The sequence below is a fragment of the Thunnus thynnus genome, chromosome 20 (assembly GCF_963924715.1).
Source record: "Thunnus thynnus chromosome 20, fThuThy2.1, whole genome shotgun sequence".
Taxonomy (NCBI): Eukaryota; Metazoa; Chordata; class Actinopteri; order Scombriformes; family Scombridae; genus Thunnus; species Thunnus thynnus.
In genome coordinates, this window is record NC_089536.1 from 18,775,113 (window position 1) to 18,803,098 (window position 27,986).

General features: G+C 40.8%; 1 protein-coding gene across 1 annotated transcript in view; it reads left to right on the top strand.

Moving 5' to 3' along the window:
* Positions 1–2,002: 2,002 nt before the first annotated feature.
* Positions 2,003–27,986, top strand: part of trrap (transformation/transcription domain-associated protein) — an 82,825-nt gene continuing 56,841 nt past the window's right edge. The window contains exons 1-36 of the mRNA XM_067577416.1: positions 2,003–2,101; positions 2,832–2,954; positions 3,811–3,860; positions 4,282–4,392; positions 4,633–4,737; positions 5,194–5,277; positions 5,753–5,809; positions 5,983–6,108; positions 7,810–7,887; positions 8,143–8,231; positions 8,832–8,928; positions 9,996–10,134; positions 10,775–10,853; positions 11,508–11,742; positions 11,834–12,170; positions 12,287–12,384; positions 12,627–12,821; positions 12,936–13,127; positions 13,218–13,383; positions 13,516–13,772; positions 14,229–14,429; positions 15,688–15,839; positions 17,630–17,829; positions 18,107–18,324; positions 18,470–18,667; positions 18,917–19,177; positions 19,409–19,570; positions 19,921–20,017; positions 20,435–20,556; positions 22,037–22,207; positions 22,720–22,788; positions 24,288–24,407; positions 25,043–25,162; positions 25,472–25,636; positions 25,766–25,947; positions 27,478–27,676. Coding sequence (XP_067433517.1) covers positions 2,855–2,954; positions 3,811–3,860; positions 4,282–4,392; positions 4,633–4,737; positions 5,194–5,277; positions 5,753–5,809; positions 5,983–6,108; positions 7,810–7,887; positions 8,143–8,231; positions 8,832–8,928; positions 9,996–10,134; positions 10,775–10,853; positions 11,508–11,742; positions 11,834–12,170; positions 12,287–12,384; positions 12,627–12,821; positions 12,936–13,127; positions 13,218–13,383; positions 13,516–13,772; positions 14,229–14,429; positions 15,688–15,839; positions 17,630–17,829; positions 18,107–18,324; positions 18,470–18,667; positions 18,917–19,177; positions 19,409–19,570; positions 19,921–20,017; positions 20,435–20,556; positions 22,037–22,207; positions 22,720–22,788; positions 24,288–24,407; positions 25,043–25,162; positions 25,472–25,636; positions 25,766–25,947; positions 27,478–27,676 — 5,232 coding nt within the window. The 5' untranslated portion in view covers positions 2,003–2,101; positions 2,832–2,854. The remainder of the gene's footprint in view (positions 2,102–2,831; positions 2,955–3,810; positions 3,861–4,281; positions 4,393–4,632; positions 4,738–5,193; positions 5,278–5,752; positions 5,810–5,982; positions 6,109–7,809; positions 7,888–8,142; positions 8,232–8,831; positions 8,929–9,995; positions 10,135–10,774; positions 10,854–11,507; positions 11,743–11,833; positions 12,171–12,286; positions 12,385–12,626; positions 12,822–12,935; positions 13,128–13,217; positions 13,384–13,515; positions 13,773–14,228; positions 14,430–15,687; positions 15,840–17,629; positions 17,830–18,106; positions 18,325–18,469; positions 18,668–18,916; positions 19,178–19,408; positions 19,571–19,920; positions 20,018–20,434; positions 20,557–22,036; positions 22,208–22,719; positions 22,789–24,287; positions 24,408–25,042; positions 25,163–25,471; positions 25,637–25,765; positions 25,948–27,477; positions 27,677–27,986) is intronic.

The following is a 27,986-nucleotide window of genomic DNA, read 5'->3' on the forward strand; positions in this document are numbered from 1 at the left end:
TTATTTGACTGGTCAAGAAAAGATACAGACAAGATTATTCTTGAAAACTGAAAGGGACAATGCTATATATACATTTTTGGCCCCTGTGTTCTCAAATTTGATGATTTCTTACATTAATATAACAAGAACTGACAAATTGAAGATATAAAAAACAAGCATGAAAATGTATTTTGACTGTCCTGACACTGATCAGTATTCCTGGAAAATGATCAGAAAAAAATAAAAATAAAGAAACAGAAAAAATACAGCACCTCTACTAAATGTTGCACACTTATCCTCTAGCACTGTCCTGGTCTTATGAAAGTCTCAGTTATTAAAAAAATAATCTCTGAAGATCAAGATATGCGAGCAATTTCCTCTGTTTCTTCCCAAAACATAGGTTTTTATGACAGGCATCAGATAAGAAAAGCGATGTGGAAGTGTAACATTTGCAACAATTCATGCCAACTTCATTACCTGTTATGTTCAAAGGGGTCAAACGGCCTATGCTGGACTCAATTCAAGAGATGAAATGCAGTCCCTGGTGTTCTATTATTCATAAAGGGTTAGCATCAGGTTTTTCTCACTTATAACATTGAGAATGTCAGAATGTGGAGAGTTCACAGACCTGCAGTCTGCTTCAGTGAGCTGCCATCTTGTGGTTAAAAAACAAACCACACTAATATGATGATCTGTTGAGTTGCTAATTTGCAAAATATACCTCTGGTTGGTGTTTATTCTCCTTCAGCATGACACTTGCATTGTGTTTTTAAATCTTTAATTCATTAGGAAGACCCCTCCACTGAATCATTTGACCTTTGACCATCTGGAAAAGAATTGCAGGACATATGGACCAAAATGAATTTAACAATTTATTAAAATTTACAACTACAGACTGGATTCTTCTAAAACATTTTATTAATGACTTGCCAATAGTTATAACTGCAGAGTTGTTGGCTTATTAGAAAATGTGAAACTTACGATCCATTGTTAAAAATTTTAGTGACATTTGTAGCTGCAGAATTTGTTTTAGACCCATTAGCCTTTATTAATGAGGAGGAGAAACAACAGCAAATGGGATTTTTCACACAACCTGCACATTTGTTCTACTAATGGCTTATAAAGCTTTAGTAAATTTAACTGAATTTATTAACCATTAATTAGAACTTATAACCTTAAACCCTTTATAACTCTTATTAGAAAGTGGTACCAAAATCATAATAATACAACTTCAGGCCTTTAGAGTTGACATTACAACTTTAAAGTCCCTCTCCAGTCAAAAATCTGCTTGGCTTGTTGCTTATTACTTCAGTTGGATGTTTGAGCTTCACCTTAGATTTGAGTTTAATGCATCCATATACGAGCATAGTTTGTGACATCATAACTAGTTTGGAAGCCAATGCCAGTCCAATAGGCACATACTGTACACTGAGAATCAACTTTACACTAAAGTAGGAGAAATGTGTTGTGTTCAGTAGTTTTGAAAATGAAAAATACATTTTCATTGATTGAGAAGCAGATGAAATTTTAAGAATTTTTAACTATTGAAGTGAAATTTTTGTGGAAAAAAATAAACCAGACACAAATTATTAGTCCAAGCAGTGTATTTTTATGGCTTAAAAACATGTCTGGAGGGGATCTTTAAATCTCTTGCCTAAACAGCAGACTAAGTTTTTATTATTTAGCAAATATATTTAAACAATATATGTCTACACAACTTTACATTCTGTATTGTAGTACAGTATAAAGGTGCTGTTCAACTCTCCCAGATGGCGCTGCCGCAGCGTACCATGCGCAGTTACCCGCAAAGTTACCTCCTTTAGTGACAGTCCCAGCAGTCAGAAGACCATCGAAAACGATGGTCTTATATCCACTGGTTATTACACGATATCCTTCCGCTGGTACTAGAATAAGACGCTTTGACCAGTAAACCCATTTATTTCCACAGACTTGGACATCGCTTGTATCGCTTCTTTGCATTAAACTCACGTCACACAGACATAATTATACTGTATATTTACATTTATAGGGAAAGTATTGTACGCAATGTGCGGAGGGATATCACCCATCTGAGCAGCAGCGCGGCAGCTACAGAGCGGCGGTTTCCTGTCTGCGGCGCTGGGTAAGTGCAGATGGGTTTGCTTATTTTAATACATTTTGGCGATATATCAGGTGCTTTTCACGGCCTCTTGTATGCATGTTGCTTTTGAACAGGTTCTTATCTGAGAAAAATAGATTTCTGCCTTTGGTTTCTGTTTATTTGCTCTCATATAGAGTTTAACGGCAAGGGATGCACGAGCGCTTTCTTTCTTTTGGGAAAGCGAAGTTAGCTTATTAGCTAACTGCAGCGAATGTGATCTGTAAGATTTACCTTATAAGTGACTTTGTACCTTGTAAGTGTGGCTTATGGTGCGGGTGACCAAGAATGTACGGCCTCTAAGTGATAGAAGGGTTCACATTTGACGCCGAAAAACCAGCTTTTTCACAAATTCTGCCGAAGTGTACGAACATTGTGCTAGCTGATGCTTTAAATGACGTCATCATTAAGCGCCCGCTGGGCTTTCGAGGCATGTTTGGGAGTCTGTTACCGGTTTGTTTATCAAGCACTAATTTTTCCTCAACAACATTGATTATTGCCTAAATGTTCAGTGAACATAACCTCTATTTATTCATTTAGATTAAAATCTCTGCATTGCTGTCAGTACCAATGTTTTTAAGTCTTTTATTTCCTCTTATCTGTGCAGTGTTCATGAGACCACACTGAGATCTGTGTAGTTCTCATGAAACCACACTGAGATCTGTGTAGTTCTCATGAGACCACACTGAGATCTGCCCCCGTTTTCACTCTGCAGCTCAGTCAGTTCCAGCTGCCACCATGGCCTTCGTGCCTGCTCCGAGCCCCACTGTGGTCGACCAGACCACACTGATGAAGAAGTACCTGCAGTTTGTGGCAGCACTCACAGACGCAAACACACGTAAGTTCATTGATCTTAAAATTTATTGCTGGACATGAGTTATGTTAGATCTCTGAAAAATGACACATTCACATTATCAAAGTCAGGTTTTACAAAGTAATTTATTTATAATATAAAAGTCAGTAAATTGAATGCACTTTCTCAGGGGTTTGGTGCTAACCCAAAAAGTTTCTTCCAGCAGTAATGCAACACCCAAAGATGATATGCTGTACCTGCATTGCATGTTTTTCTTCCTTTATTTTTCATTCATGCTACCTTTTGGGCTGATGTCTCACTTTATTGCATGAACAGATGTGGTAGGAACTTGTGTGAGTGCATCATATCCCCTTTGGGTTTCAGTTACTGTAAATCATCAGTTTATATATTTGTATGTTAGAAAGATAATGCATGTGTGTTTAAGAGTTAATGAACACACACCATAATAGGTCAATATAAAATGTCTTGTTTTGAATTTGAATAATTAAGACTGCACATTCAGACAACTAAATCATTGTAAATAGTCATACTTATTAGTACACACTTCTTGCCAAAGCTTTAAACATTTTTTTTGATTATTAGATTATTAATAATTAATATTAGATAATATTAGGCATCTGTGTTAAGCATGGGCGATGTGATGAGAGCGATATGCTTTAGTCCAGTCAAAGGTACGTGTGTCTGGGAGAGTGCTTGTCAGTGTGTGTGTGAGTTTGAGTGCGAGTGTGTTTCCTGATGTACCTTTTGATAAACTGGGCGCTGAAAGTAAAACTGATAAGATCTGAGAGTCCCTGCTGAGCACATGGAGATGGCCATGAAAAGTCAAATTGTATCATTAGCAGCTTTGATTAATAGTGACACTATGTCCTTCAACTTCCAGCTGATGAAACTAAGCTGAAGATGATGCAGGAGGTCAGCGAGAACTTTGAGGTGAGTTTGATGAATGTTCTCAGTGTGTAATGGAGGGGATTCATTTTCTTCTGTCTCTGCTGATGGATTATGATGTGTTTTTAAGAGGTTTTATGGATCCCACTAAAGAGAAATTCTCCAAAGTTTTTTTGAAGTGGTAACTGAAACTAGAAAAAACATGTTTTTGATTTAAATAAACGTTGACATTGATAAAATGTTGCACACCGCTGAAACATGACTCAGGATATACTGAGTTCTTCCAAATTCTCCAAAGTTTTTTTTTTGAACTGCAAATAGAAAAAACATTGATTTAAATAAATTTGCTGCACGAAAGAAAAACTACATTGATAAAATGTTGCACAGCACTGAAACATCACTCAGGATAGTTGCTTGATGGCATAAAATGTATTTCTTGTACTATTTATTGACTTGTCCATTTCAGAATGTGACATCTTCGCCTCAATACTCCACCTTCTTGGAACACATCATCCCTCGATTCCTCACATTTCTTCAAGATGGAGAGGTGCAGTTCCTTCAAGAAAAACCTACACAGGTATGTGGCCTCTGCCTACACTTGTCAGTTTTTACCGATTAATTAATGTTCAATAATGTAGAACCACTGTAGTCCACTGTAGCATAATGCTAACACTGTAATCTTACTTTTAATTCAGAGTAATTTTGTGTTGTGACTTTCATCACAACACATCACCTGGACTATCACCTCACTGGTTCATATCAAATAGTATATGCAAGGCTCGATTCTTGGCTTTAAAAATTTGGTCTATTTTTACAGCAATTGAGGAAGTTGGTGCTGGAAATCATCCACCGCATCCCAACAAATGAACACCTTCGCCCACACACTAAGAACATCCTGTCTGTGATGTTCCGCTTCCTGGAGGTATGAGTCCTGTTCTTTTGCAATTCAACAGAAACATGCTGTTCTTCTTATATTTTATACTTTTGCATCATTCAGTTACTGTAAAAATTCATTTTGAGTATTTTATTGCTAGTAGTGGATTTTGCCTCAAGTTCCAAGCTAATCAGTTTCAAAGCTTAGTAAATGCACATACAGTTGTGGAGAATTAAAATTAACCACGTGTCAAATGCTGGAAAATTTAGCCTGTGGCTGGGATAGTTTTATTCTGTGGTCGACAATTTCAAAGAATTAATAAAATGAGAAGGGTTCATTGGATGAGAAAACTGAGGAAATTGCTGGTCATGTTCGAAATTTATAATTCACTGTGGTTACTGTGAAAAATAAATATTAGTTGCATATGCAGTTATTACATACAGACAGGAGCTATTGCATGGCCATTTCATGTTAATGTTTTTTCTTGATTTTTTTTTTTCCCAGATTGAAAGTGAGGAAAATGTGCTGATATGCCTTCGCATTATTATCGAGCTGCACAAACAGTTCCGCCCTCCAATCTCTCAGGAGGTGAGAATCTCAACCTTATTGCTTTGAAATTCCTCTTGAGTTCATGAAGTGATATTGATAGAGCTGTTCTCAACTTAAGACATTCTTAAGTTACTATTCAAATTCAGTGCTTTGATTCAAAAATCTGTGAAATTGTTTTCCCAGTATTGTGTCCACATGCAGATGAATACAGTTTTCGAAAATTATCTTTCGAATGTAGTGAAGTTCACAAAGTGAAGAGCATTAAAAAATGTAATTGACCAAAAATTACTTAGTTGACCAGGAGCCGAATGAATAACAATAGACGGCAGCGCTAGTAAATACATTATGACTGATAATGATGATTTTTTTCCCCTTTGATTTAATCAGGATAGGTTAAGTAAGACATAGAGAAAAAATCGCCTTCCTCTTATTCTTATGAAAAAGAAAAACATTTGAACATTTCCTGAGTTGAGTGTGCCTTGCATTTAAATGTTCTCTATAATCTTCTCTTCAGATTCATCACTTTCTGGACTTTGTGAAGCAGATTTACAAAGACCTTCCTAAAGTTGTTGTAAGTACAGCCTCAGCAGCAGGTGGAATTGCATGCAGTGAAGTGTTTGGTAATGATTTGATTGAGCTTTTTACTGGAAGCACTGAGTACCATGCCATTTTCTTCTTTTCCTTTGTGAAATTCCTAATTCCCCTCTGTTTCCTCTAAACGCTTTGTCTTTCTGCTCCCACCAGGCCAGGTACTTCGAGAACCCGCAGGTGATAGCAGAGAACACAGTTCCCTCCCCAGAAATGGTGGGAATGATCACCTCGGTGTTGGTTAAGACTGCACCTGAGAGGGAAGACAGTGAAACACGAACGGTAAGATGAAAAACAGTTTCTAGGAGTTTATGTGACCACTGTTAAATCTCCATACTGCATTCTTTCACACTACTGTCTGTAACCACTGGATGGTAGTAGTGCGCTGTTAGCAGACTTACAGAAGAGACAACAAAACTGCAATTATTCTCAGATAGAAAATCCATAAAATCCAAACATTACACGCTGTAGTTCATGTGAAACAGGTCACTGAATATGTAATTATAATCACTGACCACTGAGATCTAAATCTCTAAATATATGGAAAGCTGATATTATGTTAGTAAATTTGTGAATCAAAGACAAAGATGCACAAATAGACAGAATGATATTTTTAAAGTCATATTATGCCCCTTTCCCAGTTTGATATTTTCATTTTCGTGGTCTATTTGCATGTTTTTATGGTCAAAAAGCACCTAGTTACAGCTGTACAAGCCCTGGATGCAGCTCCTCTGTCTCACTCAGCCTGAAACAGGCTGTTTTGTGTTTGCTCAATGTCCCTCTCTTCTGATTGGTTGACTATTTTCTATTTTCACCAAGGCTAACCACAGGTAACAGATTGTGAACTACTGTAGCTAGGTAAAACCAGGGCTCTGGGTAAAACTCAGTGGTAAATTGTGATGGCCACCAGTGAGGATAATGTTATCCAAACTTTGGAAGGCTGTGCAATGAAAAATTGGCTTCTTGACATCCAACAACTGTGCAGAGTTTCTTCTGCAGCTGTCTCTCCTCTGCTCCGCTCTGTGTGTGTATGGAGGGGTTGAGCCCTACTGCCGGTGAAATACAGAGAGCAGAGGAGAGGAGAGAAACTAGTGCGACCATAAATGACAGCAAAACACAGAAGAGAATCTCACACTGAGCTGAAATGAAACAAGTGCACATAAATTAGGTAAATGGAGGGAAACACTGAGCGTATAGTTATGACATCACAACATTACTACAGTCCAAACGACTCGTTTAAAGGCACAGTCTCTGAATACGGGCTGTGTGCATATCTCTGTGGACTGAGCATTTTGATACTTTCACATTATTTATATAGCACCTAGAACTGCTTTATAGTCAAAAAAGAAATGGAAATCTCCCTTTCTACAGTATGTCCCTTTTAATTCATGTAACAGAGATTTCATATGTTTAACTTTAGCAAAGTTGCAAACAAGCCATGTAGCCATACGACTTAATTGTATTCCAAGCAGCGGACATCCAGATTATAGTCAGTGAGGGTCGGTAATAAGGTCAAAAGAATGTTAATGAGGCTTAATAAACAGCCCTCAGCTCTTGGTGAATTAAAAGTTTGAACACCTAAGCACTTTTTTTAGTTGAATGTGGTGCTGAGTCTTGGAGGAAGTTGGTGTTATACTGACTGCCTTTCTCTTGAAGATCATTTCTCTTGAAATTAAATGTGGTCTTCAGTTGCACAGACTGAAATCAAAACAATGTAGGGGTGAGAAAAAAAATCCTTAAACTCTACTGTGATGGAAAATGTAAAAGAACTGACAAGTATTCAAACCAGCAACCTTCTGTTCTCTAAATTTGACGTAGTTTAACCTTTTGTTTACTGAGGCAATGGTCTATCTCTCAGAATCACCTTATTTGATATGTATCAGATGTAGAGGAGTGTGGCGAGTGACCAGCATTTACGTCATTCAGTCATTGCAGTCATTAGAGTCATCCTCATTATGTTGTTGACTTTGTTTCTGCCGCTAGCACACCATCATCCCACGGGGGTCGTTGTCTCTCAAGGTGCTGGCGGAGCTGCCCATCATAGTGGTGCTGATGTATCAGGTGAGAGAAATAAACACAGCGACAATGGGGAAATTAAGTTGCTATTTATTTCAAATATTTTGACACTGCTAACTGAATTGACTCATCTACATTTTTAGATAATTGGAGTCGTGCAAGTTGTAGCATGTTTTCCCTTAAAGTACATATAAAAATATGGAGTCCAGTCCTGGAATTATACCCTTCAGCTGTGATAATGTGTGTGTATTAAAATGAGGTTAGTTTTTCATTTACTGAGGTAATGTGTTATCCCTTCAGCTGTATAAGCTGAACATTCACAACGTGGTGTCAGAGTTTGTGCCCCTCATCATGAACACCATCATGCTCCAGGTGTCCCCGCAGGCCAGGTAAGATGCATCTGTGTGTGTGTGTGTGTGTGTTAATGCTCATGCATGTGGGCCGTGCCAGTGTGTCTCAAATAGGAGTTAGAGTGTGCCTTTAACAAATTTCATTTTCACTTTACAGCCTTCGAAATGAGTTTGGGCATGTTTAAGAGAATTGATTTTTTTTTTTTTTTTTTTTTTTCTCGCCCTTCCTCCCTAGCAGTAAGTTTGTTGATGGTGTTGCTCGGCACTTTGCCTGCCAAAGCCTGAGTTAAAATCCATTTGGGGAAGTTAAAATTGTAGAAATTGGCTTAGCAGGAGGTGAAACCTCTCAGGGTTGGGAAGAGGGTTGCGTTAAGCATTCCGAACAGGAAGGAAATGGAGCAGAGTTAATTTAGAAAAAAAACCTCAGCAGTCTCTGGCAGGTACGGAGAAAGTTTCTTCCTGACGTGCAGTAACAGCTGTGACACAAACACAAAACAAGTCACCCATGTAGAATTGACTCATGTAGACCCAATTTTTCAACCTCTATAATTGCCACCTACTGCAGGTATACAGCATCGTTAATGTCTTTCATGGGACTAAATGGCTTTTGTATGTAAATTGTGCTGTTTTTCTTTGCAGGCAACACAAGCTTTATAACAAGGAGCTGTATGCAGACTTCATTGCTGCGCAGATCAAGACTCTGTCATTTCTAGCCTACATCATCCGAATCTACCAGGTACACCTGTTTGATGGAGTGTTTCCACTGTTAATGAATTGGTTTAGTGAGTCATCCTTTGTGAGTCAAAGCCCTTTCACTTCTGTCTGTGCATGGTTTTTCCCACCAACATTTTGCCATATGTTTTATACTTATTTAAAGTTTTAAAATGTTTTAAAAATGCAACTTAAAGTAACTTCTAGCAAAGATCCCTTAAATAAAAAGATGTAGTAAATGAAGCACACATGTTTTGATGGATTCTTTTATGGTGGATTTCTTTTCTTCCTGTGGGTGTCAGGTGATTGGCAGTAAGCAGAGCCTAATGTAATGCGCTCAATGATATGAAGACACTGAAAGCTGCAAAGAATAAAGATAAAACCCACACTTTGAAAAACTAAATTAAGACTTTATATTTACTTTAGTTCTGAACATGAAATTGAAATAGCATCTTCTGAAACTATCTCCAACTCTGCTGGCTCAGGAACTGTGTAAAAGACACTAAAAACCTAGGAAATTGGCATGAGTATGAAAAAACATTGATAATACCACAATAATGAACTTCTAACCCACCTAGAAGAATTCCATTAGTATGAGATTTAGTGTACTGTTGTTTTGTCCTCTTAACAGCCCATCCCCCACCTCTGTCCAGAAACAAAATATGAAATTCAAATGAACAGACATCGAAAGGTTGCTCAAAATATGAGGCATGGCCCTTTCAGTAGAAACATAAAAACAACAACTAAAACCTGACAAAGGGTAAAAGTTGGAATGAAAAAAGAGAGAAAATAAAGTGGATTGAATGTATCACAACATCCTGACAATCTTACCAACAATAAGATGTGAATAAATAAATATTCTGTAAAAATATAATTCATAAGTACATTGCCTGAGTTTGAGATTTTAATCATGTTTTATGTTTGTAGTGCAATTCTGTATTTCCATAGGTAGAGTTTTCCTCCAATGTCCAACTTTGTTCATTTGTTCCTCACATTTTATTTAAAGAACATGGCTTGCCAGGTATACAGTCATTTTAAAAATGAACTGCTCTTTTTATCATATGTTTCATGTGTGTGTCTCCACTCTATCAGGACCTGGTAGGGAAGTACTCTCAGCAGATGGTAAAGGGCATGCTGCAGCTGCTGTCCAACTGCCCCTCTGAGACGGCTCACCTCCGCAAGGAACTGCTAATTGCAGCCAAGCACATCCTCACGACTGACCTACGCAGCCGTACGTACACACACAAACACACACACACACACACACACACATTTATATGAAACAAGATTGTTTTTTTTCCTCACCGGTGAAAGCTGGAGAAACTTTAAGGCTAATTGCAGCTTAATGTGTTCTTCCTGGTCAAAACATTAGCAGTCTACATTTTCTTGCCAAGTCACACCTCATTTTTCGTCTTTCACACCTCTGAAATAACATTTTTATTAGCTGTCAAACTGAGCCTTTAGAACCTCATTTTGATTTGGTGACTGAGCAGTGAAAAGTGAGACTGAATGAAATGGAATAAAAGCTCAACTGCCCATCAGTGAAATCTTGAGACAACGATGCACATTTCTGATGATTTTCTGCATTACTCTGAGAGTTACTTCTGCGGCTCAAAACATTTTCAGCAATTCGGCTCACTTTGTACAAGAGATTTTACTTCGTGGAGTCATAGAAAATGGAGGAAATTATTCAACCACAACTGGGTGTTTGGGTGACAGTTATTTGTTTGCTTCCAAAGCAATAAAACAAACAGCTTTGGGTTTTATTATTCTTTGGTTTTGCATTAATTTAGAACTGCAACCTAAATTTGAAATTTCACCTAACATCTTTGAATCCTGCCATTAAAATATATCTTCATGGTGTGTTTCAGAGTTTATACCTTGTATGGACAAACTTTTTGATGAATCCATCCTGATTGGTTCTGGCTACACCGCTCGAGAGACTCTTCGGTGAGTTGTGTGTGTGTGTGTGTGTGTGTGTGTGATTACGATTATTTGATCTCCTTGGCGTCAGTACCCTTTCTCTCCTGGCGGTTCACTGCTCAGCCAGGTGCATGTTAAGTGTCCTAGCATATTAATCAGGCAGATCTCAGCACTGCCGAAATTCTCAGGGAAGCTGAGTAGAACACTGCAGCACAGATCGCACTGTCAACTTGTCATGTACACCTGCATCTCCAGAGGGCAGGCTGCCCGCACATCCTCCCTTATGTCGATTTCAAAACCTCCTTGACCCTCCCTCAGTTGCCAAACTGGCTCACCTCATCAACAAAATAGCTGTCAATCCGCATTAGTACTGCATAGGAAACAAGGCAGTTGGATGAAACCTGGCAGGACTATCAGTGTCACTCATTAGCTCACCTTCTCTCTCTCTCTCTCTCTCTCTTTCTCCCTCACATATGCCAGTTTTACTTGCATCCCCAAGCTACTTTCCATATCTGTCAAGCTTTTCCTGTCTTCTCCTCTCCTGATTGCTATTTTTTTCTTCCTTTTTCAAAAATGGATCAGTTCATCGGAGCACAGTGTTTTTCACTACAATTAAGTCATAAAATCTGATTAGAATTCTACTCCAAATGTCACAGTTACGATGTCTCTCTTCCTTTCCAGACCCTTGGCCTACAGCACGCTAGCAGACCTGGTGCACCACGTTCGTCAGAACCTGCCCCTGACAGATTTATCCCTGGCTGTGCAGCTCTTCGCCAAGAACATTGATGACGAGTCACTTCCCAGTAACATCCAGACCATGTCCTGCAAGCTGTTGCTCAACCTGGTGGACTGCATCCGCTCAAAGTCAGAGCAGGAGAACGGCAATGGACGGGACATCCTGATGAGGATGTTGGAGGTAGGCGGTGCAGAGCTGAGATCAACAGAAAACACAGGTATTGTTGAAGGAATGTTAAATCATTTCTCCCTCTTTCTCTCTCATCAATCAGGTATTTGTGCTGAAGTTTCACACCATTGCACGCTACCAGCTTGTCTCCATCTTCAAGAAGTGCAAGCCCCAGTCAGAGATGGGTGTGGTCGATCCGGTGGCTTTACCGGGGGTACCAGCCACACCCACTCCATCCACCACCCCTGCCATTGCACCTCCTGCTCCTCCCACGCCTGTTGCCACGGCACCACCATCCACTGCAACGGCCTTTGACCGACCTGGTGAGAAGGAAGACAAGCAGACGTTTCAGGTGTCAGACTGCCGCAGCTTAGTCAAGACGCTGGTGTGCGGAGTGAAGACAATTACCTGGGGCATCACCTCTTGCAAGGCCCCCGGAGGTGAGAGGACACAGATCCATGCTCAACAACCATTTGTTTAAAAGCATCTTGCAAAGTGTCAATAATACCTACAATCACCTTCTAACTTCTGTTTTTTGTTTTCTGTTCTTTTTTAGAGGCTCAATTCATTCCTAACAAACAGCTCCAGCCAAAGGAGACACAAATCTACATTAAGCTGGTAAAATATGCCATGCAGGCCTTGGACATCTACCAGGTACTTTAAGAGAATTTCTTGGCTATACCAACAGAGATCAGATTTGAGCTTGTACATTTTTTGTGCAATATTCAACACAGATATAAGAAAGCAGAAGGGTAAAACAAAATAAAGTTTGCAGACTTTTATACTCCTAGAAGCACTTATAAAAAAAAATTCAACAAATAAGCACATGGCTATGATTGATAAAATGGTTTTGAATCCAACAACAGTGTAACAGCTCTCATGTCTTTTATGACTAGGTACAGGTTGCCAACAACCAACAGACATACATCAGGGTGGCCAACTGCCAGACTGTACGCATGAAGGAGGAGAAAGAGGTCCTGGAGCACTTTGCTGGGGTCTTCACCATGATGAACCCCCTGACATTCAAAGAGATTTTTCAGACTACTGTGCCGTACATGGTGGAGAGGATCTCTAAGAACTACGCACTGCAGGTACACGCTATCTCACATATAGATAAGAAATGCGCTATTAGTTTTGTGAAAGTGTTATTCAGTCTTCATTTATCACTTGAGCTCAAATCTCATCTATTGTTCTCTTTTTCTTAGATTGTGGCAAACTCTTTCCTGGCCAACCTGTCAACATCAGCTCTATTTGCCACCATCCTAGTGGAGTATCTTCTGGAAAGACTGCCAGAGATGGGCTCCAACGTGGAGCTCTCAAACCTCTACCTCAAGCTCTTCAAACTGGTCTTCGGATCGGTGTCGCTATTTGCTGCAGAGAATGAACAGATGCTCAAGGTAAGTCAGCATGTGGTGAGACGGATAGGCTAGTTTTTTCCCCGTCACGTTTGTCACTCTTTAGTAATATGACTACTCCTGTTTCCTTAGCCACACCTCCACAAGATAGTGAACAGCTCCATGGAGCTGGCCCAATCAGCTAAGGAACCCTACAACTACTTCCTGCTCCTCCGGGCTCTCTTTCGCTCCATTGGTGGAGGCAGCCATGACCTGCTCTACCAAGAGTTCCTACCACTTCTACCCAATCTGCTGCAAGGTAAAGCTTCACGCCATTTCTCTCATTTCTCTGAGGTGAAAATCAGTTGTATTTGACAAGTGGGGAAAAAGAATAATTGTTTGTATGAACCACACATAAATTCTTGCATATCACTTATCTTCATGTCATTAGGTCTGAACATGCTGCAGAGTGGCCTTCACAAGCAGCACATGAAGGACCTGTTTGTGGAGTTGTGTTTGACAGTGCCAGTGCGTCTCAGCTCATTGCTGCCCTACTTGCCCATGCTAATGGATCCGCTGGTATCTGCCCTCAATGGCTCTCAGACTCTGGTCAGCCAGGGCCTTCGCACCCTGGAGCTGTGTGTGGACAACCTACAGCCCGACTTCCTCTACGACCACATCCAGCCTGTCAGGGCTGAGCTCATGCAGGTGCGTGTTTGCTCTCACCATCTCACCGCGACCAGCTGGACACAGTTTTGAATCTTAAAAGTAAAGTAACTCCCACATCCATTCATTAGATCATTCTCTCAATATCAGTTAGCATATCTGCCCTCTAGTGGTCAACACACTGAATCAGGATCACCCACAAGGACCGTGTAGGTTGATTCACACCTTCAGCACTAAATTCTTTTTCAGTCACAAGCTTGGTATTAGCCAGAGTTTTTACTTTTTCACCAGCCAAATAGATAAAAAGGCTTTCTAATTTAATTAAGGCTACAATTCTGTGAGCTTAGCGTTTTATCGATGTCTAGTAGCGGTAATGATTGTATTCAGTCATTTTGACAGTGATCAGTTGTACTTTTTAAGGTATGCAGTTAAATGTTCTGGTTCGGTTTGTTCAACATCAGAGCATATATTTTCTCTCTTTTTGACCCTGTGCTCCAGGCCTTGTGGCGTACCCTCCGTAACCCAGCAGAGAGCATCTCCCATGTAGCCTACCGAGTCTTGGGAAAGTTTGGTGGCAGCAACAGGAAGATGCTGAAGGAGTCTCAGAGGCTGCATTATGTGGTGACTGAGGTCCAGGGGCCCAGCATCAAGGCCGAATTCACCGACTGCAAGGCGTCAATACAGCTACCAATGGAGAAAGTAAGACCACACTGCTATTTTCAACAAATGCTTGCATGATGTCCTCCACTTTGTTGAGTTATTTGCGGGGCTCTCAAGAGGAAAGTTTTGCGATCTTTCCGCTCTGCAACACTGCCTAAAATTACTTTGACACTCTCTCCCCCCTTATTGCTTTATATTTCAGCTTTAGAAAGAAAGAATTAAGCGTAAAAGAGCTTGATATTCCTCATTATTGTTCTCCACAGAGAGCAATATATCCTTGTCAGGAGGTTTGTGTGTTTGAGAGACTGAGTGAGGAGATGTGTGTGTCCTCAAGGTAATTAAATTCATCTCCTGTTTCTCCTCCTCATCCCCAGTCAGTAATCATCAATCTAGTGCGGGCCACCATGACGGCATTATTTACTCTCACTAATGGTTGCTCCTTCTTTCTGGCTATCCGTCTGTGTGTTCACCGTCATCATAGGCGCAGGCAGCACACACACACACTCGCACACTGCAAATCCACATGCAGAGGCTGAAGGCATGAGTCTGGTAGACTCGTGATGCAACCATATGATTATTTGGCACACTGTGTGAGAGACATTTTAAAGTGCTCTAAAGTAGACACTGAGATCAAATAACAGTGATCAGAATAACTTGAATCTCTTCAAGGTAGGGCAACTTACTGAAGGTAAATATCTCTTCTCCGATTCCATTTTAACTCTTAAATCTTACTTTTTACTGACCACTTCAGAAACGTTTTTCCAGGAATTTCAAGCTCTTAAAAGCCTGACGAGAAAGCCGTGTTTTCTCAGAAGTTGGACCCTTCGATTTCATATCTAAGCACTTGTACTAGAGGACTTGTCAGAGTCCCATTCCTGGCGGAAATATCCTGATATTCTAAAGGACTGACAGGTCTACGATTCAATTACGCTGTGCCCTCAACTCTTCTCATCCTCCCTTTATTCTTGCCTCCCTCTCATCTCGTCCCCTCTGTTATGAGTGGCATTAATTAGTTCATTTTCTCCCTTTTTAAGTGCCTGGCTGCTGTGGCTTGTCAGCCCATAATGTAGAAATCATAATGACCTTTGCTCGGCCAGATGGTGCTCTGTTACTTCCTGCGAATTTATCACACACACATATATATATATATATGTAGTCATATATCGCAATTTAACTCCCATATGAATAATTTAAGAATATTGGCATTTTGCAACATCCAGACTTGTCCTTTAAGAATAAATAGTAGTTGTCTTTTGTAGATTTTGAAGTAAGATATGTGTGTTATATTCTTTCCAAGGCGATAGAGACTGCTCTAGACTGTCTGAAGAGTGCCAACACAGAGCCTTACTACAGGCGACAGGCCTGGGAGGTCATTAAGTGTTTCCTGGTGGCCATGACCAGTCTGGATGACAACAAACACTCTCTTTACCAGCTTCTGTCTCATCCCAAGTAAGTAAACTTTCTGGTTTTGATTTTGAACAGGCCCTGAAATATTATGACACATTGGGATTTATTAGCTATTATATTTATTTCAGAATAAGTGATTGTTATTTTAGTTATAATGCATTAATAGAATATCGATATGTGACACTTTCCTATTTTTCTGTCATAAAAAGTCTATTTTGTTAAGAAGGTCCTTTGCAGTGTATGTAACTGCATATATTCATTGTAAAGTTTTATCTAGGGAAAATGTTGCTAGCCTTGCCTGATATTTTTGTCTTATTAGTTATTCAGTACATATTTAGAATATTTATGTGTTGCTGTATCCGTACTGATAGGTCATGCATCGTTACTAAACTCTTGTGGCTGGAATTGTTCAAATTACGACTCATGAATTTGAGCTTTGAGACATAACACAGTCACGTCTGCTATCAGTCACCCCCTTCTTTAACCTTTTATGTGACTCAACTTGACCTTGACCTTTCTCCCTGCCCACTGCTTACCCCTCTCTCCCTGTTTGCCCTCTCCCAACCCCACCCCACCCACACCAGCTCCTCCCTGCTTCCTCCACCCCCTGTCCCGCCACCTGCTGACATGCCCTGCTTTCAGTCTCTTGCGTCACGTCTTCACCACCGCCTCATCAATTCCGCCTCAAGACTGCGAGTTGCTAATTACACAGTCGCAGCCCCCCTACCCCTCCAACCCTCTGGCAGGCTTCACTGCGAGGCAAAGACACATACATGAACAGACAAACAGGAAGGAGGGGAGGTTGTCGGGTGGGTTAGTCACATTACCATCATTGATCCCCGGGCAGGGGCTAATTGACTTTCCCCTGTCTGTTTACGCTACACCCTGCCCCTTACACTCTCCTGTCATTACACACTAACACACACATGCACACGAATGAGTCTGTGTGCACATTTCTGCAGGGATAATGAAGTGTGTCAGTTATGATCAGCGGGGCTGCGCCTGCCGCCTCCTCTTGTCAGATGTCTCGATTTGCAGTGTCCTCTCTCTCGTGAAAGATTTTCTTTTCATTTTTTTTCTCTCTCCCTTCATTCATCCTCCTCACACACTCGCTCTTAACCTCAATATTTGGTCACTGTAAATATAGCCTTTCAGTGTAAAAAGAAAAAAAAGACACAGAGCAATTCCTGAAATGCCAAGCGGGGAGAACAGAGCAGCGTAGGAGTGGCAGGCCCCTGAATGAGTGAAGGGCAATTGATCTGACATTCTGTCAACCATACCACCCCTGCCCCCCCGCCCCCCAACCTCACTTTCTCCACCCGCCACATTCCTTGCCCACTCTTTTCCTTTCCACTCAGTCCCCCCCCCTGCCCACCTCTTCCCTCTCCTCCTCCAAAGAGCAGTCTTTTAAATGGCAATAATGAAATGAAGCGATCCATCAGGTCTGCCCCTGGCGTGTGGCATAAAACACAAGCTCAAGCATGGAGAAAACAGCTGCTCAATCACACCACGGCCCAGTTGTCTTCAGCTGCAGTAAATAACAAAAATACCAACAGGGGACTAAGAGAGAGAAAGGGGGAGGCAGAGGAGTAGAAAGACAAAAGGGAACCGAGAAGAGAGAAAATTAAAGAACAAAGAGAATCAGAGATGCAGGCTGGGGGACTGCAGACCTGATTGTCATTATGAAATAATTGGCAAATAGCTGAACACTAACGCTTAAATTATTGTTGGGATTCCTTGAATTCAAAAAATGTGAATGTATTGTCCTTGTTAATACGCCGTCCTCTTACTCATTGTGTGTGTGTTGTTTTGTTTTTTTTTCCCCCCATCAGCTTCACTGAGAAGTGGATCCCCAGTGTCATCATCTCTCACCGCTACAAGGCTCAGGACACACCTGCTCGCAGAACTTTTGAACAGGCTCTGACTGGGGCATTCATGTCTGCAGTGATAAAGGACCTGAGGCCCAGTGCGCTACCCTTCGTAGCCAGCCTGATTCGTCACTACACCATGGTCGCTGTGGCTCAGCAGTGTGGTGAGGGACTCAAACTCTTCTTACTCTCTATATCTAATATTAGCTCTCTGTTTTGATCTGGGATTGGTGTTTGTTTCCCAGCTGCACAGGAATATCAGTCTCTCTCCACTTTCTTTGATCTCATTAAAATCCTGGCTTAAGAAATTTAATAAAAATTGAAAAAAGCCACCGTACTATTAAACAAGTATATGAGTATAGCTTTAATCTCATATATTTCACATTAAACACAATTCTTTTTCTTTTCCTTCATATCTCTTGCTGTCCCCCCCCATCCCAGGTCCCTTTCTCCTGCCGTGCTACCAGCTGGGTAGCCAGCCGAGCACAGCCATGTTCCACAGCGAGGAGAACGGCTCAAAAGGCATGGATCCACTGGTTCTGATTGATGCCATAGCTATCTGCATGGCCTATGAGGAGAAGGAGCTGTGTAAGATCGGAGAGGTGGCTCTGGCAGTCATCTTCGATGTAGCCAGCATCATCCTCGGCTCCAAGGAGAGAGTAAGTCACCGGGAGGAGTTTTCAGTTATTTGGGAATTTGTGAAAGTTTTTGTTACTTAATAAATATTCTCCTATGTGTTTGCTTTTTGTTTTTTAAATGTACGTAATTTCTAAATGGGAATCAATTATTCATCTTGGCCTGCAGGCATGCCAGTTGCCCTTGTTCTCTTACATTGTGGAGCGTCTGTGTGCGTGCTGCTACGAGCAGGCTTGGTACGCCAAGCTTGGTGGTGTGGTGTCCATCAAGTTCCTGATGGAGAGACTGCCTCTGATCTGGGTGCTACAGAACCAGCTCACCTTTCTTAAGGCCCTGCTCTTCGTCATGATGGACCTCACAGGAGAGGTGAGATAGACTTAATCTGATGTTTAGCAAATAATGTCAAAAGGAGTAGAATTTTATTACCTTATTAAACTTTTTATTTAGTGTAAAGATTTACCAGCTTCCATTTGTTTTTTTAGACTTCTGTCCTCCTTTGATCATTTACAAAGGCTTGCAGCAGGTGCACTGTTACAATTTGTAACGTTCTTTTCTTGTCGGACTGCTGTACTCTTTCTGCTATGGCATTGTACTTATGTATTGATTTTCACTCAGGTGTCGAATGGAGCGGTAGCCATGGCTAAGACCACCTTGGAGCAGTTGTTGGTGCGTTGTGCCACTCCGCTGAAAGATGAAGAAAAGACAGAGGAACTGCTGGCTGCCCAAGAAAAGTCTTTCCACATGGTCACACATGACCTGGTCCGAGAGGTGACCTCCCCCAACTCAACCGTCAGGAAGCAAGCCATGCACTCCCTGCAGGTGCTCGCCCAGGTCACCGGCAAGAGTGTCACTGTCATTATGGAACCACACAAAGAGGTGAAGCTGAAGACTGAACTTTTTTATAATTGTATATCATGATTTAAAGTTGTGCTATGCAATACTTGTATGTAAAATGCACCTGTTTTATCAGCTTAAACTTAAAATAGGCTACAATAAGGGAGTGTGTCCCATCACCCTGGACTGATACCTTCTGATAGTCTCTGGACTTTGAATCTTGAGAGTGTAATACAAAATGTTATTATTGACTGATTGATTCCCTCTCTTCAGGTTTTGCAAGATATGGTTCCTCCCAAGAAACACCTGCTGCGCCACCAGCCTGCAAACGCCCAGATTGGCCTGATGGAGGGCAACACCTTCTGCACCACCCTGCAGCCCCGCCTCTTTACCATGGACCTCAATGTCATGGAGCACAAGGTCTTCTATACAGAGGTATGCAAGATACAGAAGTCAATAGCGTTGAGCAAATTCAGTTCTTCTCTTTGTTTTTTGTTTTTTTTTACCTCATTTGTTTTTATGTGTATAAGAACATTTAAGCACATTGTAAGCTCTACTTTTAGATGAGCTGATTGTTTTTTTTTCCCCGTATTAAAATCCATCTGAATGAATGAATCATATATCAATGTTTTATATATTGTAAAGGTGTTTCAGACGCAAATCTGTGTTCCATCACTTTAAACGTTTCACATTCTGTGGACTGCTTTTCACCTAAATATCTTAAACGACCACTTTTAGCACACTGATTGATTCTGAATTTTATTTTTCTATGTCTCTTTCTTTAGCTGTTGAATCTATGTGAGGCAGAAGATGCTGCTCTGATGAAGCTGCCGTGCTACAAGAGCCTTCCCTCCCTGGTTCCCCTCCGCATCGCCGCTCTCAGTGAGTAGACCCAGCTTCACTTGATATTGTTTCCTTGTAATGTTGGTATTTTGCAAATGGTGCCTCTTAGTCTTTTCATTGCAAGTCATTCTGAATGAAGCTATATACCTGCTTTCATGCGAACAATAATCCTCAACTTTGTGTCTGGGGAAGATCAATTTGACAGATTTTATTATAATTTAATGGTCTTAAAACTACTCATGTTAGCAGAGACTGTCTTGATTCTTACTTTTTATGGCTTTCTTTGCTTTAGCACTGAGTGAATTAAATTAGTAACAAGCTCACTAAAATCTTAAAAGGTTTTTTAAATAATCTGTCTTCTCATACTTGAATTTTTTTTTATTTGATTAGTTGATTTTCTCTTTCTTGTCACAAAGAAAGAGTTCACTGTTATTCATATTCTTTCTTCTTGCTTAGATGCCCTGGCAGCCTGTAACTACTTGCCTCAGTCCAGAGAGAAGATCATTGCTGCTCTGTTCAAAGCTCTCAACTCCACCAACAATGAACTGCAGGAAGCAGGAGAGGCATGCATGAGGAAGGTCAGTGCAACATGTCTAATCCTTTTATTTCTGCTGCTTTTGTTTCTCACTTGAGCTTTTCTTCTCTCCACCCGCTCCAACACCAGACATGAAAATTAGCTTTCCATGTATTCATGATGTAATTGTGAATTTGCAAATTGTCACGAGGTATGCCGCACCCTTATTATCTGCAAATCCTATCTTAACATCTTTACGCTGGCTGCCAAATTGTTTTAGAATTGATATTAAGATGTTATTGACTACTTGTAGCCCTGCGGAATATCACTTCAACTTCAACTCCCTTTGAGCAAAAACACAACCTTACGACCCGCATACGTGACCTTTCTACAGCTGGATTAAACACTCTGCCCTTTAGCTACAAAGCAATCTATACAGAATCGGACTCGTGGATTTGGTGGCATTCTTTAAATCTTTTCTAAGATCACATTTTCCACACCTCTGTATGGCACCCTGCTTTGTCACCTGTTTTGCCTTCACCTCTTTATCTATTTGTGTCCTTTTCATATTTATATTATCTATTTGTTTTGTTTTTTTTATTTTGTAAGTATAGTTTTTATTATGTTGTATTCCGTCGTCCTCTTCCTCTGCTTCCTGTCTTTTTCTGTTTCTATCATGTCATTTGCCATCTTAGAAGTCCTTTATAAATCCTCCCCTCATCCCATTTCCCCACCCAGTTATCTTCATATGGACTTCCTTCTGCTTTATCACACTCTCCATGAACCAGTCCTGCCTCTATTCATCACAGTATCCATAACTTCTTAGTCTCTATCCATCCACCCCAAGCTCTTTGTCCCCTTTCACCTCCATTTCTGTGTCCTCATTTTCTTTCTTTACCACTGTCACTCCTTTTCACTATCCTGTGATATTTTTTTTTTTTTTTTTTTGCCTGCTCTCTCCATTCTTTCATCTCTGCCCTGCTAGCACTAATGAGCGTTGCCATGGCCCGATCGATACAGGATGGAGTGTTTGTTCTCAGCGCTGAGAGGAAAATGAATGTGGCTGCCATGCATCATTCCCCTCCCTTCTGTGTGAGGGTGCGGGTGTGCGTCATCAGTGTTTGGTGTTGGCATGTGTGCTTGTTTACGACTGGCTGTGCCCTCATTTGAGTGGCCTTAGTTCCTTAATGGAGACAGAAGGGTTAGTGAGCAGTTCACAGGGCTAGAGAGCCTGACAAGGCCAGGTCTAATGTACACGGAAAATGATTTGTTTTAATGCCTTGGGTGGTAAAAAGATCTGGTCACAGATGTGAATAATACTTTGAAGCTATAATGGATTTTTTTAATGTAAGCTTAATAACATCAGAGTAAAGCAGACATGTATTTTTAGTTATGATAATAACGTAACAAAATTCTATAGACATATATTTACAATCTACCCTCAATATTTGAACTTGTATCTTGTTTATTTAAAATTATTAAGTGTACTAGTTATAAAACATTTATTGAACTTGTAAATGATGTGACTCTGTATTCTTTTGTAGTTCCTGGAAGGTGCTACGATCGAGGTGGACCAGATCCACACTCACATGCGCCCCTTACTGATGATGTTGGGTGACTATCGCAGCCTGACGCTCAACGTGGTGAACCGCCTAACCTCTGTCACGCGTCTTTTCCCCAACTCCTTCAACGACAAGTTCTGTGACCAGATGATGGTGAGAAACCTCCTCCTGTCATCTTGCAACATTTGTTTGCTGTCTCTTTATTCAAAACACCCGACAGCACAGCAGTTATCATGGCATCAACATGGAAAACATGGCAATAAAAACCTTTTTAACAAACTACTAGGACTTCAGCTATAGATTATATGTCTAAGTATTTTATTATGTGCAAAGTTTGAATATTCTGCAGGTTAATCAAATTGTAAAAAATTAAAACAGCAATTAACACAAGACTATGGCTCAAGAACTGCATTTTTACAACATGTCGGTGTTGTTTCTGTGGCATATGGTAGTGAGCATTTAAATGGATATGCCACTAGCAAATTAGCAATTATTGTCTGCACACTCATTTCCTGTATAATAGTTTCACAATGGAACCAAGCTTTGCAGCAGAGATTTTGATTATTTGTCGAGATTTTGAGTAATTCTTTCAGTCTTAGTCGGTGCGTTGGTCACACACGCTACACCTACGCACTGTCTCAATCTTTTCTCTCTGTCTCTGTCAGCAACACCTGAGGAAGTGGATGGAGGTGGTTGTAATAACACACAAGGGAGGCCAGCGGAGTGATGGCAGTGTGAGTATACACAGACAGACAGAGTCCCCCCCGATACACACACACACACACACACCCTACAGCTCTAAGAAATGTGATGCACATGTAAGGCTTCATTCATAACGTGTAGATGTGTTTTGTTTCTTTCATTTACCTTAGTTGAATTCCTGTTTGAATTCAATACAGAAGGATGCAATACATTAGAAGCAGGTCAATACAGCTATCCATTTTTTTTTTGTTCAGTTGATCTGTCCTTCCTAAACCAAACAGCACTCACTGAGGGGGTCGAGAAATTGTTTCTTATACACACAAAGCCATAGTCACATGTAGACAACACCTTCTCAGTGTGGCCTCCTCCCAGATGAGTAGTGAGTGGCCATATTACAATCAATGATTAATTAGGCGCCAGGCAGGCGGTGGTGGGCCCGGTGCTGCGTCTCCTCATTATCTCCCCGACAGATAACCTTTTAAAGGCAGAGAAAAGGTGAGACAGAAACAGGTGGAAAAAAAACAGCTGTCTCTCCCTCGTAGAAATGAAGAATGTAGAATTTTTTTTTTCCTTTCCCTTCTCTTTATGAGAGTTCATTCTATCCCATCTCAAAACGGTGCGCTTAATGAAATGCAAATTGGCCCTTTGTCTTTGCCTCACCCCCCAACTCCTGGTCTTTGTGCCTGTTGACAGCAAGGCTGGCAGTGACAATAAAGCCAGGGTCATGGGGTCAAAGACTGATAAAAAACTGGAAAAGAGGGATGGACGAGGACCAAGCAGGATGGCCTCAAACATGAAGGCATGAAAGAAGGTTTATATATAGTGTAGGAATGAGGTGTGAGTCTGAAAAATAGGAAAATTAAAAGACTTAATTTGACTGAGTATGAATATGGAACAAAGACACAGCCACACAAACATGCATACATACTGCTCTGCTGACTCTTATCATTGTCTCCCGTTCCGGTACAGCCTGCGTTGGAGGGCGTTGAGGTGAGATGTGACCTGGTGTCGCACCCTCTGTTGGTGACTCTCTGTCAGTGATTGAAACTTAGTTGAACCAAATGTCATGCTGGTGAACTGAACCAATGTCGAGGTAGTGGTGCTGGTGGAGTTGCCCTGTATTTCTGTGTCCGTGTGTTTGTGGTCGTCTTCAGAAACGTTACTGTCATCTCAGCCTCGCTCTAACCTCACATTTTGACTGTTTAGAGATTCGCCCCTTTTCCCCAGTGACATTTCTACTTCCAAGATACATATATGGTTTATAGAAATAATCATGCATACTGTCCTTTATTTGTTTGTGCCCCGTGCGTTTGTAATCCAAGAACTCAGGCGAGTGGAAGTTATCTACCTAAAGAAACACAGACAGCATTTTCAGTCGTTTGACTAAAATTCATCCTAGACTTTTCACAGTGGCTGTCCATCAAGACTGTCTGTCAGAAATGATGTCTGTGTCCAGCACTGTCATCTTTCCAAGACTTACATTCACTCCCTTCTTCCCCTCTGCTCTCTTTCTCTGACTCTCTCTCTCTAGGAGATGAAGATCTGTTCTGCCATCATTAACCTATTCCACCTGATACCAGCCGCACCGCAGACTCTGGTCAAACCCCTGCTGGAAGTGGTCATGAAGACGGAGAGGGCCATGCTCATAGAGGTAGGAAACAAACTCCACTCCAGTTGGACTGAATAGTCAGGCAGTGATTAGAGAAAGGCAAAGATATGGATAGTGTTATTAGTTGTTTTTAACATGCAACTTTTTTTTTTCCTTTTTTTTACCAACATGTGTTCTTACAGAAGACAATTACTGTTTTGAAAAAGACGTGTTTGGTGTTTTTGTGGTTCATCATTGCAGTTTTCCTTGGTCATATAAGGCTGTAGTTGTAAAAAAATAAATCCCTTAGGAGAGTTGGATCAGAATTTATTTGTACGATGGAAAAAGATGAGGAAATTGGCATTAAGTGTTATGTAAGTTATGTTTTAAAGTATCTTACAGCTTGGTCATTGACATTACTTTACAGATTGTAGTGTGAAAATAGATTATCAATTTACAATAAATCCTCATCACTTGATAATGATATTAAGGAATGAGCTTCCTAATCCTGTTTGATCTACATCTTATGATAATGCCAATGGCACATTATACTATGCTATTCACAAGAAAGTGATAGAATCTTAATCTGCTTTCAAAAAAATCATTCCCATCTTTCCTTTTTCTGCCTTTTGTCACATTTTTCCCCTTGCTTTCTCTCCTTTCCTTCCACGCTACTATTTCTCTCCCTCTTTTGCCAGGCCGGCAGTCCATTCAGAGAGCCTTTGATCAAGTTCCTGACACGTCACCCATCTCAGACAGTGGAGCTATTTATGATGGAGGCTACGCTCAACGACCCCCAGTGGAGCCGCATGTTCATGGTCAGACACTGGGAGCTCTAAGGAGCTATCCCTTTAGTCTTTTCACAGACAGATTTGCTGTTCAAACAGCATTTTGCTTTTTCGCTGCCTCAGTATGAGCCATAATCAGGGATATATTAGGTGTTTTGAGGCTCTGAGTCCTTTTAACACCACATTGAGACGGATCACTCCTAGTACAAATTCCCAATTTTCTGTATCATGTTACTTTAAATGTGTTGTTACAGTTCTTGATCCAATGCAAACATAATTCTCTCTAGCCTTTTGTAATTTGGTGTTGTAGTTACAGTATATGTATGCCTCCATATACAGAGTTTTCTGAAACACAAAGATGCCAAGCCTCTAAGAGATGTGCTGGCCTCCAATCCCAACCGCTTCGTTCCGCTGCTGGTTCCTGCGGGCACTGCAGCCACTGTCCGACCTGGATCTCCCTCCACCACCACAGCCAGACTGGACCTGCAGTTTCAGGCGATTAAGGTATACATGTTGTCATTTCAATTCTACCCAGGTATACATCCTTTAGACACACTTTTACAGATTAGGATGATGTGGTACTTCATCCTGATCTGAATACTGTTTAACTCTTCCTTCATCCCGTCTGCTCAGATCATCAGCATCATAGTGAAGAATGATGAAGGTTGGCTGGCAGGGCAGCACTCCCTGGTGAGCCAGCTCAGGCGGGTCTGGGTCAGCGAGGCCTTCCAGGAGAGACATCGCAAAGACAACATGGCTGCCACCAACTGGAAGGAGCCCAAGCTGCTGGCTTTCTGTCTGCTGAGCTACTGCAAGTATGTACTCTTGTTTGGACTTTAATAGGGGTGACAGTTGCATAAATGTTGTACAAAGTTGTCATGTGACCTGAAAATGGCCATTTGATATCAAAATCTGGGTTATGAACTTATGAGAAACACAATGCGATTAATTGAAATTAAAACATGATGACTGAAGCTACCCTTTGAGTATAGTTTTCAAGTTATTAATGCAATTTATTTAAAGTTAATGCAGTTTCTACCTTTAACTAACTTAATGACATTCCAATGATGATTGACCTTCTCAACCCACTTCTCTGCCTGAGCACCGAGAAAGTAACACACATGGTGCACTAGACACTTGGCAAATGTTAAGTTCAAACCCTGCAATTAACCCCCAACCACTCCAGCAGATAGTTAAGAGTGTATGAAGTAGTCGATTTGAGTAGGGATTGGGGGGGGCTCTGAAATATCAGTAGCTTAACTGCGCTGTGTGTGTATTGATATATCCATGGCGCTGTCCGTGGTGCTAGTAGCAGAGTAGCAGATGGATTTGTGATTGCGCCTTTTTCTCTCAGTCCCACCCTTCTGTCAGTTTTGTCTTGGATCTATAATATTCTCTAAACTATTTATTATAAATACTAAATTCTGTAGTATATTGTAGCCTATATACTCTATAGAGTAGTGTCACCTTCATGATCAAAGTGACAAGTAGCAACATGTAGTTGCGGATGAGCGAGAGGATCATAGAGGCACACTGCTGCCTGGAGTATTCCTATAATATTTCTATTATCATTTAGTAGTGTCTGTGCTGCTGAAAATACACCCTCAGACCAAGCCACCTCTGTAACAAAATATTTTAGGGGAGACATGACAACAGATGGAGTTTTTAGTACAGATATTTGGTGTAACCTGGGAGTGTAGCAAGTAATGTGACTGAGGAAATTAACCTGCATTGACTGCACAGTGCACTGCTGTAAAGTTTACACTGTCAAAACTATGATGTGTTTTGAAAAATAAGCATTATTAAAATGCCATATCCAGTAAAATAGGCCTACACAAAGTATGTATCTAGCCGAATAGCAGTTCTATTAAAGTGAAATTGTAATCACAATGAGAATATCACGAATTAGGCTTGGCCTGTATGATAATCCCGCAGTACTAGGGTTAGGGTTAGGTTCATCCTAGGGTTTGGTTATAAATTAAAAAATCACCTACTGAGTGTTTATTTCAATACATATATATTTTTAGGGCATTTTTGTGCCTTTATTATAGCAACAGTGGAGAGAGTTGACAGGAAAAGAAGGGGAGAGAGAGAGATGAGGGTTGACAAGCAACAAAGGTCCGCTGCTGAAATCGAGCCACAGACGTCGCGGTTATGTAGCATCCATCTCAACCAGTAGGCTACTGGGGCACACCTCAACCTTCTTTTTTAAATTGTGAAAGTAACAAATGACCAGAGTCACATTGTTATGTATCTTATTTGAAAGGTCTGTTGTATGGTGTCATGACATTAGACATATCTCGACCAGTACATTGAACTTGACTGACCCCCTGTCTCCTCAAAAGGCGCAACTACTCTGAGATCGAGCTGCTGTTCCAGCTGCTGCGAGCCTTTACGGGTCGCTTCTTATGCAACATGACCTTCCTGAAGGAATATATGGAGGAGGAGATTCCCAGGAACTATTCCATTGCCCAGAAACGAGCCCTGTTCTTCCGCTTCGTCGAGTTCAATGACCCACACTTCAACGATGAGCTCAAAGCCAAGGTACGTACACCAGCAATCAGAGCAGGAAAGTCAATTTACGACTGCATGCCACAGGGACCTGAAATTCTCCAATGACTTACACAATTTTGTCAACCAGCTTTTAGAATTGACATTCAGATGATGGTTTGCTACCTACCCACAGCCTGAACCAATTCACATTGTGAATCAAGAGAATTTCTAAAAAAGGAAGGAGTACATGAAGGACTGAATGAAATTTAATTGAAGGATAGGCTTGTGTTTTTCTTTTTGTACAATGTGTAAAATGTCTGACTTATGGAATTGTATCAATGGTGGTATTAGGATTATAGGA